Source organism: Larimichthys crocea, chromosome XII (genome assembly GCF_000972845.2).
Source record: "Larimichthys crocea isolate SSNF chromosome XII, L_crocea_2.0, whole genome shotgun sequence".
NCBI lineage: Eukaryota > Metazoa > Chordata > Actinopteri > Sciaenidae > Larimichthys > Larimichthys crocea.
In genome coordinates, this window is record NC_040022.1 from 21,879,723 (window position 1) to 21,894,170 (window position 14,448).

The window sequence follows — 14,448 nt, forward strand, 5'->3', positions numbered from 1 at the left end:
GCAATGAAATGTGTAAAAAGCGGGGATATAACTTACCAGAAGCATCTCCAATCACTGCCATACGTTCCTGGTCTGTTAATGCTTATAATAGTAAAACAATGACATCAGTTACATTCTGAATTGTTAAAGTGGCATTTAGAAGAACATTTTGTCCAGTGGAGAGATGATGAAGTTTTTCTTTAGACTCACCTCTCACCACCAGGAGCACAGACCCTTTGCCTTTCACTGTTTTTATTTGACTGGCTGTAGTATCGTACTTTTTGTAGACGCACCAGTACGGCCCCATATCATCAGTGGTCAGGTTTCTGATGAAAATGTTCAGATTGGGGAATTCTCCATCTAACTGAAGCCTGCCTCTGAATCCTTCAGCGATAGTAATTTTTTCTGAGTCTCTATCTTTATTTAGAATCTCATCCTGGCTGAGACCTTTCTCCAGACTCAGGGACTCTTGATCTGAAGCAATATCTCTGGATAGTGACGGATCCTCCAACATCTGTCCATACTACTCCTCCGCTCTCTACATACGTAGACACAAAAACTTGCACTGTTAGTTACTTACATCTCACTTTACATTTGAAAACACACACATGAATTCATCCAGCCTCACATAAATGACTACAAAACACATTCTTAGGCGTTATACATGTAATCGGTCTTACCTGGGCCACTCAGGGCTGTGGAGAAGAGACAAAGGATGGTTATGAGCTTTAACCAGACAGCAGACATGATAGTGACAAAAATATAATGTGTATAGAGTAATCACATGAAATAAAGAGGAAAAGGAAGTGTGGAAGCAAAATTGTTTTTGCTTATGCTTCAGGATTTCTGACCAAAACCAGAAATACCAACACATGTTCCTCACAGACAGCAAACATGCTGACAGTGACAGTAATATACTGTTCCCCCACATGAGATATTAATCTTTCAGAGGACGTGTAAGAAAAATGTTTTGCTTTCACTTGAGCATTCCCCACCTAAAAGCCAATAACGATACGCGACCACCACGTGTGAGTCTACTACAATCCACACCGTCCAGTTTATTCACTGTGACATTGCAATGTGAAGTTGGCACGGCAGATCTAATCTGAATTAGTCACTCCAATAATAATAATAGTAATGCATAGCACAAATATCACATCACTTTGACAAAAACAGATCAAAATGTTTTTGTTTTTTTATTGGTTGTTGAACACCAGACTTTGGACCTCTCTGAGGCATCAGGCACAAGGAAAGACATTAACCTGGGTTGATATCAAAGCACGCACTGAAAGTAGGTCAAAAGTTTAGTTTGAGCAGAGGGTTGAAATGATTTACATTGTTTACATTGCCCTCTAGTGGCAGAGAAAAAAAAACATGTCTAATGTCCATAAAAATATATTTCTATGCTAAAAAACTATAGAATTTAGCATTAACAAGCATGGTTTTATGTTTTCGTGTATTTGTCAGCAGTTATATCTCCTTCTGTGGACACCAATAAGAAAAGACTGATAATGAATGAGAATATATAAACATCCTGATATTCTGAAAATAAATTTCACCAATTAAGATATCCTCAATCTTCAATACATCCTCGCAAATGTGTTATTTATTTATTTATTATGAGTGATAAATTAAAGTTATGATCTATATTATAATCCTTCATGACATTCAAACCTATGCTGCCTTAAGTAAATCATATGCAGAAATCAGGGTCACTTTATCAATTCATCCAGCTTCACATAAATGACTACTATTATGAGCTTTAACCAGGCAGCAGACATGCTGACAGTGACAACAGTATACTGTTTTTGAAATATAAATCCTTTTGGATTCTTGGTCAAAAGAGCAACAACATGTGTCCCGTGTGAGAGGATGACATCTAAATTAGTTTCAGTTTGACAATCTAAATCTAAAGTTTCACTTTGACAAAACACAGATCAACAGATCCAAATGTTTTTTTTATTGGTCAAAGCAAACACAGAAAGTAGGTCAAAAGTTTTGTTTGAGCAGAGGGTTGAAGTGTTTTACAGTGTTTGCATTGCCCCCTAGTGGCAGAGGAAAAAACATGTCTGGGTGTTGACCATTTAGATGAAAAATAACCTTTAGCATTTGACAAACATGGCTTCATCTATGTATGTATGCATATATTTGTCAGCAGCTATAACTCCTCCAATAAGAGAAGGCTGATAATGAATGAGAATATAGTAAAACTTAATTACTTTACGTTATTGAGAGCTAATAACAATTTCATGTTTATTTAGTGATTATAAATGTTAAACAGGGGGGGTTGAAATAAAGTATCATGGGTTAGTGATACATGCATACAGAGACAGCAACAGAAAAATCCACATTAGTTTATCTCCAAGGATGACATAAAGCAACAACATGAAGAACATTTAAAGGAACGGTTATGAAAAACCCCAAAACACTTTTTCTCTTACTCTGATCCCACCCATTGTTTGCTGAGATTTCTGTCATCCATTTACAGGTTAACATAATTTTGTCATTGGTGCTCAGAGCATGAAACATTCAACAGCAGAATATTTCTTTAGTGTAATTATTCTTCATTCCAAAATAAACAATAATAAATGAATTTTAAAAAAGGGATTGAAACACTAAGCTGTTCTTTCACGATGAACCTGATCTTGCAGTTACAATCTTCACACACGATCCTCTTTGTGAAACCAAAACCTGAGATCAAATTTGGCAAAGTGTGCGTAGAGTATAGTGTAAAGGTGGTCCCCTTCTGAAAATGCCCCTGGAAACCCAGCAACATGAAATCACTCTGAAATTCAGTCAGGCCTATTATTAGCCAATATCCTAATTACTCTTGCAGGGTATGAAGTGACGACAGCAATTTATATGAGAACAAAATATCATGTACCTATTGCTGAAAAGGCTTTACAGCACACGATATAAGATGATGTGCATTTGTAGTCTAAAGCTGAAATAAGCTCAACAAACTCATTAAGTTGTCGCTGTCCTCGGAGAATTGTAAATCTCAGCATCAATAACATCAATAAAAGGCTCTCCCAGTGTTTGGGGATACATTAACCAGAAACACACCCAGCTTCTGCTCTCTCTTCCTCCCTGTGGGACAGAATAAAAAAGGTCCCTGTCCATCCCACCGCTCCCCCCATCCGTTCCCCTCCTCCAGCCTCATCCAGTTAAAGAAGATACAATGTGAGCCAGAGCAGACGCTGCAAGGAGGGCTTTTTACTCTCCCTCTGTCGCTACGGAAACGGCCCTGCCCATTTGCCAATCAGTGCTTCCTGTCTAAGGCTTCTGGTGGGCGGGGAGGCGTTGTATATTTTTGAGACTGCAAGATAATTAAGAGGCTCTGTCTCTGGCTACAGAGAGGACAGGAATACAACAACAATAGAACACGAGGAGGTCGTCATCATTTTATTTCTCTTAACACAATATCTCATTTTAAATATTTCCTCCTACAATTCTCCTTCCTCCTCCTGCAGTAGTTGCTGAGTCAGTGCGGTATGAATGGGAGTATTGATTGACTGATTGCTTGCCATGTCATGAGACATGGAGATGACTCATCTCATTTCCCCAGTTCGTTTACACACTCACGCATCCTTTTTTTCTCTTGAGACCATCTCCCGGAGCACATGTGGGCCTCATCTGGAGTGCACATGGTATAATGGGCCTGTCAATAAATTGAAGTTGCAAATGAGCAAGGATGCTTACTCATTCATCACAGACATCAGCCAAACGACTCGGCATATGGCCGCGGGGGGAGGAAAATGGTAATCTCCTGTCTTTCTAGAAAGATTAGAAGGATGATCAAGGGGGGATAGACGAGAGAGTCTGTTTCTAATGTGGTTTTACTGGGAAGCTGTTGACCGGGGACAAAAGAGCAAACTGCTGTGCTGCATTTGTTTGCTGCAATCAACAGCTATAAATCCTCACGTGGGCGCCAATATAAGAAGGTTGATAATGAATGATAATATAGTAAAACAAAGTTGTAATAATATAAAAATGTCTTCAAAGGAGAAGTACAAATTGTTGACAAATGTCATATTTATGTAGCGTTTATAAATGCTTATAAAGTGTTACCAATGTGAGATGGAACAGGATACAACCAAACAAATGTCAACACTGCAAAACAGTAGTTTAACTATACATTTTCCAGCAGCTTGCAGGCATTAACTACATTTTAATAGTGATTCAAATAGTTAATTTGCCATTCTTGTGCAGTTAACTACTAAAACAACAAACATGTTTGCTTCTCTTCTCTAACTGAATCCTTTTTAACCAAACCCTTCTTCTTGCATTCTGACCTCTGTGAAGGCATGCCAAGATAATGTACATGTATTCATATCACGATTACATCAACGTCAGGGTAATATTTTTTTCTTCTTCTATTAAATAGTTTGAGCTACTTCTTTCTAAGTAGCTTTAGTTATCCAAACTGTATTTCTTCCTAGGGCAGCTTTGCTGTGGTTTGAGTGCTTTCAAAGCGGTTTGACCAACACTGCAAACATATTTCCAAAGGTCAAATGAACATAAGAACAAGAACGAGGAAAGCGCCAGAGATCCAGGCCCGACTCTGTGTCCTCAACTATAATAAAAGAGCACAGGGCTTTCCTTGTGGGTACAGCACTTACTGAAAACAAGTCTTCATTGACTGCAGTCCAACATCCTGGCATCTCTCCAGGACAGGAAGTTCTTTTCCTGGTCTTGAGTGACCTCTGCATGCCTTTCATTACAGATGAGGGCTTAAACCCACCGCCATGCCACAGCACTCGCTCGAGTTGTAGCTCAGGAGGCAGAGAGGAACAAAAAAACTATTCTGATACCAACTTTTATTCAGGCCTTCCTTTTGATTGACACCTACAGCATGTAGCTGGTATGTAAACATAATGGAACATGAACATGTGTTATGACTGCTAAAAGACGATCCGCCCTGTAGGCATCTCCAGCTTCACAGTAATCGAAAACACGCTGCCATTTAAATCAAGTCACGATTAAGACAAGATGACTTTAAATACAAATGATTGAAGCGTCATGTGTAATCAGAGGTGACAACTATAATCAGAAGTGGCAACGTTGTTCATTTTAATGACAAGAAGCCAGCACATTAACTGACTTTAAAGGTCAATATTTTTTATTAGAAGCAACAACTATAGTCAAGCATTTTAAATGTGCCAAGACAAAAACTCCCTTCTCCAAATACAACAGTCCTGAATTGTAATTCTGAAAACTGTATTTAGAGAAAAGTTTGGGTTACTTCTTTGTCCAAAATGTTTGTAGAAATTGTATCTATAGCAATGATTTGCCAGCTTTTAATCTATAGATAACAATGTGTCTAGTCTCTGTTAGTCTGATAAGTCAAACTAAAATCAGAGCAACAGGTGCTGGTAAAGAATAAATGGTGTCCTGTACTCACTTATGTTCCTCATGTGAAGTCAGATAAGCTCTCAGACTACGGCATTTCCAAATAAAGCCATCTTTGAGGAGTTCTGTTCACAAGTAACATTACGTGTTGCATGAATCACCTCACCTTTTGATTCTGACTTTTGCTCTGAAAATCTTTACTACTCTCAACAAAATGAAACGCCCACCCTAAATCAGAAACACTGCGAACAGAGCCAAATATCCAGCGTATGATGTCATGAAAAGATAGTGCAGTGCAGTTTCTCTTTTGGCAGAATTGGAGGCAGCTTTCGTGATTACTTTGGCTGGGCAGGTTTCCAGTCAGAGCCTGTCTCTGCTCTCAACGGCTGCAGTCTTCAGGCTCCTTCTCACTGCACATAAATAATACTCATGGCTCCGTGTTTAGCCATTTATGCACATGAAAACTGAGGAGAATCAGCAGTGCTGTTGATTTTATGCCTATATTTTTAGACTTTGTGCCTTTATCTATTTTATGCACGTCACTGCACACTGGAATATTCTTTAAATGTTCCTACAATACTATAACATAATGTTAAAAAAAAGAATCAACCACAAGAAATTCATATCAATCTTTATTGTATTTAGAAATCCACGCATCAAATCTTTTTCATTATTTTTTCCTTTACCATTTACAACAGGGAAGAATGAGGGACAAGCTAAACGTCATGCCTTTCCCAGCAGGCGCGATGCACTACAGGATGGGCTGAAATGGTCGTGGGGTGGGCAGGGGAGAGATACATAAAGTGCTTTTGTCAACAGTTTTCTTCTTTTAATAGAAAAAAGGATCAAAACGAAAGGTTTGAGGGTGGAGGGAGAGGACATGGACGTGACAGCGTGAGTGCATGTGAAGGAGGGGAGAAGGTGACAAGGTTGATGAGGAGGAAGAGAGTGGTGGGGGTATTTATCTTTAAAAAATAAAAAAAAAAGCGTTCAAATGAAAAAAAACAAAAAACAAAAAACAAACAAAGAAGTGGTCTCAACCCAGGATGAGGCTGGACTTGCCACCAGGTGGGTTTCTTCGGCCGCCTGTGGCAGGGTTGGCACCTTCCGATGGGTCAGAGGGCTGTGGCATCTCCTTCTGCTGCTGTGGCTGCTGCTCCTGCGCTTGTTGCTCCGCATCGTCAGGACATTCTACGGACGAAACAATGAGACGACGCGTTAATCCAAAGCACGTTAACAGAGGCCGATTAGGACTGTCTTCTTACAAACTAAATTGCCAAGATGTTAGTTCATCAAGATGGAGAGCTGGGGGTTAACTTTAGCAAAGACTCTGATCTTAACTAAATTATGACCTCAGGTTTTAAGGCTAGAGTCAGTTACGTCATGAAATCAGCTCCGTAAAAGTCTAAATTACTGTACAATATGCTAATTTAAAAAGGGACTGAATAAATGATTGCCACTGCAGCAGACATTACAGCTGCACAGGGTAGACGTGTGAGATTTACTACAGCTTCTGCACCTTCTTTCCCCAGTATCACAATATGTGACACATTCTACCACCAAACACCTGCCATTATTGTGTATGTATTGAACAGACGCACCACACTGCATATGTATTTAAGGGAGGATTGTGCAAATAACAGGAAGAGATATTGTTAACAGAGGATGTGTTATGTACTCTGTTGGATTAACTGAGGTTATGCAGTTCAGTTTAATCTTTGACTTTATGTATACTTGATACATTTTGGTTGCTTATTTCACAGAAATGTGTCAAGAAACATTGAGTCAGTGGGACGAACACATTCCAATCATCATCGTCTTTACAATCATCAAAAGCAGAAGTGAACGAGGGAGTTCACTTCTGCTTTTGGATGATGATTTCTGAAACGTCCATTGAGATGTGCGGCCAAGCCCTCCATTATCTGAGGAGCCAGCCACTGTCTTACAAACGTGCACCTGGAGCTTAATAAAAAAAAAGCTTTTCATACTGAGTGAAGCCTGCCATCAAAAGAACAGCTGCTTGACTACAGACCATCAGGCCATCATGACAGGGGGAAAACCACATCAAAGAGATCACGTCATGTTAACGTGAAAGGGAGATTGTGTGTACTGTATCTTTAAAAAAAAGTTACGGTATGCCGGCAGCATATGGGACAAAAACAGTAACAAGAGGCAGGGACAGTGGACCTCATCTGTTCTAGTGAACCATGGAGCTATTCACTGAATAATCCAAGTCATGCACTGCTGTTTAGACACAGTGAGCGTGTGAAACTCTTTATAAACCGTTCAGGATACTTACCATTGTTTGCTTGTTCTTCGCCGTTTTCAACCTGCGATGAAAACACAAGACGGGGACATCAGTCACTGAATCAAGGGGACTTTTTCTTTTTCCTGTAGCGCTATATGTGAATCCTATTACTTTTTTTAAAAGTAAAAAAAGAAAGTCGAAAAAAGAAAAATAAGGCACAAAACCCTCCTGAGCTCACTGACCCTTGAGATTTTACGTGTTTGTGGAAGAAAAGTCACAGCTTCATTTACAAGGCGGACCCTTCCGCTCTCATTATATCGTTGAACAGATATCCTGTTTCACTGTTTCTTTATACCTCTGTCAAACTGTTCATTTAGAAAAAAAAAAACATTCCACCCATGTCAAGCAGCGAGGACTGGCGCGTTCCCAGAATAAAAAATTAAACCTCCACAGGGATTTACAAACGTCAGTGGAGAACGTCTATCAAACAACATCCTGGGTCAGTTTCAAATAGATGGATAAAGTCATCCTGCCCCCCCCAACCCCTCGGTGAATTTTCCACTGTTTAGAATTATACGTAATCTACGACTGTGTGCTGTGGCTCTGTTTTGGAAACAGCGCCTGTCAGACTCAATTAGAAGTACCTCTTGTCTCTGGGTCCAAACCAATGCTGCCCCAGAGTTGTGGATGGTGGTCAGTTCCGGTTGAGGGTTCTTGGGGAAGAGAAGAGGCTGCTGGCAACGCCTAAGTGGGGCCGAGGGCTCTCCGCACAGGGTCCCTGTGGGTGCCCCGCCTGGGAAGGTAAGAGACAGATGGAAAGAGCAACAAAGTTATTTAATACACCAGCTGTCATGCCTGTTCAGTATTATTTTTTTCTCCTTTGGCCGAAAGATAGTATTGAGGCTAGACAGGAAACACAGGAGACAAATAACACAACATGACTCAGGCTTCAAAGCAGCCGAGTCATACCATATGGACACTAATCCAATTAGCTGCAAAGCCACCCCAAACCCCAATGTTTGTAACCAATGAGGCCAACATGCTCACCACAAGATTCATCTTTTCAGATTTGACAGAATGAGATTTGCGAAAGGGGAACTGAACTGAAATAACACGAGACAAGTTCACTGAGAACCGACGGAAAGCATCACCAAATCCGCTTGGGCGTCTGCAACAGACCCAGAAACGCAGTGGAAGACTTCCAGGCAGACGACCTGAATGCCAAAACTCACATAACCCTGCAGCGCCTGCATTCTCCTTCAGCAAGAAAGAGCATTAAAACACAGCGCTTGGCACACTGCGGCGAAGCAGACTGTGCTAACCGAAGCCACATAAGGTAACGGCACAGCTCTGGCCCCGAGGGCCAGGGAGGGGACAGACCGGCTTTGTCATGAGGCGAACAACGCCGCTGAAGAAGCAGAGGAGTGGCCATTGTTCTTAATGGAGTGAAGTGAATCAGCACTGCAAGACAGTGATGCATTATGCTATCATCACTACAACACACAGCCCTCTACTTAACCTTATAGATCTCCTGAGTCCATCATATGAATGTAGGATAACTGATGATCAACACGCTTGGAGACAGGAACAGCAATCATGCTGCTGCTGATGGTTCTTGGCTTCCTCTCTGATTACAGAGTGTTTCTCATGTGGCCAGAAGCTTGAGGGCACTTGAACAAAGCAACAGCTCCGGTATCTAAATAAACCTTAAATTCTGACAAACAACCTGCCTTTATGAATAACAACAACCTACTCCTCGTGGTAGGGATGAAGACACTTTCAGTTTAATTTAATCAGGCTTTGAGATGTCAGTTATTTAAGCTCACCCCGACACGATTCAAATAAATCTAACAACCAAAAACTACAACTTACAGTCTATGGAGAGCGGTGGCTTGGTGCTATAAGATGCATACTCCAGCAAAGCAAACTTTGAATCAATTGGACCTCTGTGGTAGCTTCATGTCACCCTAGAGTCAAATCTTCCAAGCTCTGTTAGTCTACACAATATTCAGTCCGTGTTTTTCGAGGCGGTCGAGACGCGCATCGAGCAAATAAGAAGGTGTTTTGAAAAGGATCGTCACAGCGGACAAACCTGCTCGTCTGAACAAGGAGTTCACATCAGGTCAAACAGACGGGACAATGACGATGGAAGCTGTTAGAGTAATAAAGTTTGCTAATTCGGGCAGAAACTAAATATCCTCACTCAGATGTATCCGTTAAACGGGGACAACTATGCGAAGGCTCCCCTGAACTTCACCTCAACTCAAGTGGAACAATGCAAGCAGGAAGAGGCTCTGCAGTCAGCAGCTGCTGGCTGCAGAGGTCAGAGGATGGAGTAATAATTTGAGTGTTTAGAGTTCTTCATTGTCCACACGAGCAGAAAATGTGATACACCGTGTAAACAGTTTTTACAAAGTGACCAGTGTGAAAACATGTGATCCTCGGCTTGTGAGTAACTTCACGGCACCGAGCTGTCGGCTGGAATTTCCCTTTTGATTCACTTCATCAAATCTTTGAGCCTTAAGCAAACACTGAAGAGCTGAGTAAAAATATCAAAAAACAAAAAAAAACACAAACTAAAGAGTCAATTATGTTTGGCTACAGCTTCATCTGGATTATTATAAACAGACAGACAGGCACAATGTCAGATTACATTAATATTTCTTTCAAGCCTGTGTGGCTTGGTATGTTTTGCAGTGACCTTGACATCTCAAAGCCACTTACAGGTCCCGGTTCTCTCCCGCTGCTGCCTGCGTATGTCAGCCTCTCCTCATGTACTTGAAATAAAACTTCCCTCGTGTCTATACGAGGCCACACGTTTCACCAACTGACACATTTTTTTTTTTTTAAACTGACCTATTTCTTTCCATTGAGGGCCGATCCTCATCCCCATTTAACAAAGCCTAGCTTCAAATTACCCTTATCCAAGTACTCCAGGGCTTTTTGGCTATTACACTTGTGGGATGTTCTTTGCTGACAACCTAAATGGAAAAATACTAAATAACACTCCGGTCTGTATCTTTTCCGAGCTCGAGTCAGAAGAATTAATTCCATGGTGACTTTTGCTTACTTAAGGCTTCTCGTAGTTCTGTCTAGTTTTGCAAGATTTAACTCGCCCTCACGAAAACGCCTATACGCCCTCCCATGTGCAAAAACTCCAGTCACTGTTAATGTTATCTTGTAAATCAAAACCTAAATTGTTTTCGTCTCTTTGGCTCGGATGTCGGAAAACACAGAAAAATAACCAAACAAGAATATTAGGTCGAGTTACTGGGTGGATTGTTCCTCCGGTGAGCATGGGGGTCCTCGGGTTCTGCAAAAATGCTGGAGGCCATCTTGCTCTTGCGCTGGGGGGTCGAGTCGTCGTCCATGCCGAGGGAGAAGTTGGAGTCTCCGCCTGGCGGTCGTAGTACCCTGAAGAGCGACAAATGACGGATTATAATGTTATTTGGTGGACACTGTGCTACGCCCTCTCTTTAGGCCCGAGCTGAAACACATGGGCTTCATGTCACATGCCACTGATCAGCTGTGCAGCACATAAAACAGAAAAAAAAAAAAAAAAAAAAATCAATAGTCAAATATAACATGAGGATGCCTCGAGCTACTTACAGCCTTACCCCTACTCCACCCTAACCCTTTCATATACATACCACACACACACACATATAAACACACAGCCTAGCAGCAAGGTCTCTGCTCTCTAAGCCCCGGCTGTCAGCCCTTCAGACAGACAGTCACAATCTCTGCCCGGCAGCTGACTCCAGTCGCATATAATCACAGAGTTAGCTGGCTAGCTGCTGCCTCTCCTCAGCACAGATTCCTTTGCGGTGACACAAAAGGGGGTTGGTGTCAGTTCCTGGTAGCATTGTAATCACTTTATTAAATTAGTCAAATCAAATCTGATAACCCCCTTATGGGTCAATATACCACAACAGAGGTGAAAAGTCTGTGGGCTGCAGCAAAATGTAGGTCACCTAATAAACAGACTGTTCTAGAGCAGCGCAGTGCGCGATAAACAAAGCCCACTTCACGCCGACATTCCTCCCACCACGAGCTGAACAAAAAGGAACAGGATAATGAGCAGGGAAGCCCTTTTTTTCCTCCTCTCCTTGCTGTGCTGAAGGACAGTCGCGGTCGGGCGACAAAAACTGATGTCTGTGCAGAGCCCCTGTTGGACCCCTCCCTCTTTTTTTTTCCAGCAAACTCTCTTCTTCTCCTCCTTCAGAGTCCCTGAAGCCACCAGCTGACACACTGAGCAGCTGTCCGAGGGCCAGGCGGGCAGATGGGAGTCCAAAAAACAACTCGGCCATCGAAGCAGAACTACAAAGAAGGCAACTAGAAGAGAGAGAGAGAGAGAGAGAGAGAGGGGAGGGGGAGATCCACAGCAGCAACAGCAGCGTTGACTGCATCGGCGTAAAATTTCCTCAATCAATTCTTGTATAAGTACTAGTGTCCGTCACACTTGGCTGTGACAGTGATGCCTAAACCAGACTTCACCTCCCGGCCAGAGGGGATGAGCTCATGCTTTCCACATGGATTGCGATGAGAGAGGGGGGGGGGGGGAAGCTTTTTAGCTGCCTGGCAGCAGACCCCACCCTAGAATGAAAGCCGCAAAATAATATCAATGAAATGGCATTAAGGTTTAGGAGCTTATGGGCAGGTGGGGCTATGGCAGATATATATATATATAATCATATATATAGCTGAGCTCTGAAGCCAAAAGATGTCTGGATAAGGCAGGGTGGGAGGCTTTTTTGATGGCCTACTAAAAAGATTTTTAGCCCAATTGTGCTCAAGTTGCTGCTGTACGGATCTCTCTCTCTCTCTTTTTCTGGGGTTGGCCAGCAGCAGAAATGACCGGCAGCTCGTGAAAAGAAAAAAGAAAAAGGGGGGGGGGGGCTTTAAAAAAGGAGCAAAAGCAAAAGAGCTAAAGACAGATTTAAAGGCTTAGCTATAGCTCAAAGCCCCCACCCAACAAGCCCCCTGCATCATCAGAAATCAGCACTTCAAAAACGCTTTAATGTCAGCACCTCCTCTCAAAACGTGATTCATATGCTCTAAAAAAATAATCATAGATCACATCATTTAAAGTCTTTGCAGTGTTTTCACTGCATAAGAGAGAGAGGGAGGGGAGGGGGCAGGAATGCATGCAGACGGAGACGCATCACTTACTGGAAAGCGATGACTGCGTGCTTGGAGGGTGAGTGGCCCTCTTAAGGTGTTTTTTTGTTGTTGTTTTTTTTAACCCCCTCTTCCTTCCTCTTTCTCCTCTACCATGACTATAAAAGCTCGAACATTTACACATCAAGCTAAAAACTTCCAGCAAGCCTCTGACAAAACAACGAGCCATATCAGTGCTAATGACATATGCAGGAGCAAAGTCTGGTCTGGGATTCTTCCTGCAATCAATCACACATATTTTTGGACTCTTCTATTAAAACGATAAAACAACGCCACAAATCCTCATATAACAGATTAAATATTAAGTATAACGCTATCTACAACTAAAAACTACAAAAAAAAGTTATTTTCTAGTGCTAACATTAGGCAGCTTTGACTATTTCACCCCACATATTTAAAAAAACAACAAGATTTTCAAAAACACCGTCCACACAGCTCAACCTAACTAACTTAGCGCGGCTAAAGGCTACATGCTACATCAAGTCAGCCAATAAGATTAACTTAATTAGCGAGACGATGTGACAGTTTAGGCTAAATCCACGAGAAAGAAAAAAAAGAAAAAGCAGCGGGTTTAATGTAAGGTAGCCTGCGAGGAAAGGAAAGAAAAGAAAAGAAAAGAAAAGAGGCGTCTGCTCGCCCCGCATCTCTCTTCTTTTGTTCCTCCATGAAAAAACAAACGGCTCCTTTTTTTTGTTTTTTTGTTTTTTGTTTTTTACCTGGAACTGCTCTTAGAACCAGGGCTCATTCCTTGAAAAGTGGTGGTCGTCGTCATCTTTACGGAGTGTTTTAAGTCTTGAGGTGGTGACAAAGAGTCAATGAAGAAACTGATGTGTATATATATATATAAAAAGAAAGTCCGTGCTCTGCTGCTTTGCCCCCGCAGAGATGCGACAGGATGTAGACTCCACCCGACACTGGGAAACAGAACGAGCACCACAGCCGTTGGTTCTGCGGTGCCAGCCCACGAGACCCATCCCCATCGGCGTTCGGACCGCTCTGATTGGACGGAACGTCACAGAACTCGCCTCTCATTGGACAGAACCGACAGAGCTCGCCTCTCTCTCTCTTGTTGATGATGATGATGATGGTGGTAGGTCTCAGGCTTCACGTCAGTGGTCAGTTTTCACTGTTATCGATTATAGCATTGATCGGGGACAATCTGCAGAATATTTCAAAGGGTAAAGAGTTTAGCGTCTGCCAAATACTGTCTGGACTTGTGCTCTCTTTAATATTGGTTGTAGAGGGTTAAATAAAACACGCTGGAAAGCCAGACAAAGTTAGTGGAAGTTTGGAAAAAAGACAATAGCTTTATTTTAAGAGGCATCTTCACAGACTTCCCAATATCTGAAGCTTGGCCTAGTCAAACGATTAATCAAAACATTTCTCTACACATCCATCTATTCTGTAACCGCTTATCCTCATCAGGGTCAACTTGGGTCAACCATTCACACCTACAGGCAATTTAGAGGCACCAATTAACCTATTAAGGGCATGTCTTTGGACTGTGGGAGGACGCCAGAGAAGTTCGAACCAGGAACCTTCATACTAACCACTGCACCACTGCCATCAGCCACCAGCAAGAGTTTAGCGTCTACCAAATTCTATCTGGACTTGTGCTCTTTAATATTGGTTGTAGAGGGTCAAATAAAACACGCTGGAAAGCCAGGCAAAGTTAGTGGAAGTTTGGA

The 14,448-nt window shown here is 42.0% G+C and overlaps 1 protein-coding gene and 2 long non-coding RNA genes across 3 annotated transcripts; all 3 read right to left on the reverse strand.

Annotated features, from left to right (window-relative positions):
• Nucleotides 1–36: 36 nt before the first annotated feature.
• LOC113747133 (uncharacterized) lies at nucleotides 37–727 on the reverse strand. The gene is made up of 3 exons (XR_003463366.1): nucleotides 660–727; nucleotides 190–517; nucleotides 37–72 (listed from the first exon to the last, which is right to left on the reverse strand). It is a non-coding gene; the product is annotated as an uncharacterized LOC113747133 (long non-coding RNA).
• Nucleotides 728–5,950: 5,223 nt separating this feature from the next.
• Nucleotides 5,951–13,679, reverse strand: jpt1 (Jupiter microtubule associated homolog 1). Its single transcript, XM_019261897.2, has 5 exons — nucleotides 13,477–13,679; nucleotides 10,851–10,993; nucleotides 8,224–8,372; nucleotides 7,631–7,661; nucleotides 5,951–6,522 (listed from the first exon to the last, which is right to left on the reverse strand). Exons 1-5 carry the CDS (start codon nucleotides 13,530–13,532, stop codon nucleotides 6,368–6,370), a joined length of 534 nt encoding a protein of 177 aa, XP_019117442.1. The 5' UTR covers nucleotides 13,533–13,679; the 3' UTR covers nucleotides 5,951–6,367.
• On the reverse strand, nucleotides 11,039–13,468 carry LOC113746996 (uncharacterized). Its single transcript, XR_003463277.1, has 2 exons — nucleotides 11,554–13,468; nucleotides 11,039–11,399 (listed from the first exon to the last, which is right to left on the reverse strand). It is a non-coding gene; the product is annotated as an uncharacterized LOC113746996 (long non-coding RNA).
• Nucleotides 13,680–14,448: the final 769 nt, after the last annotated feature.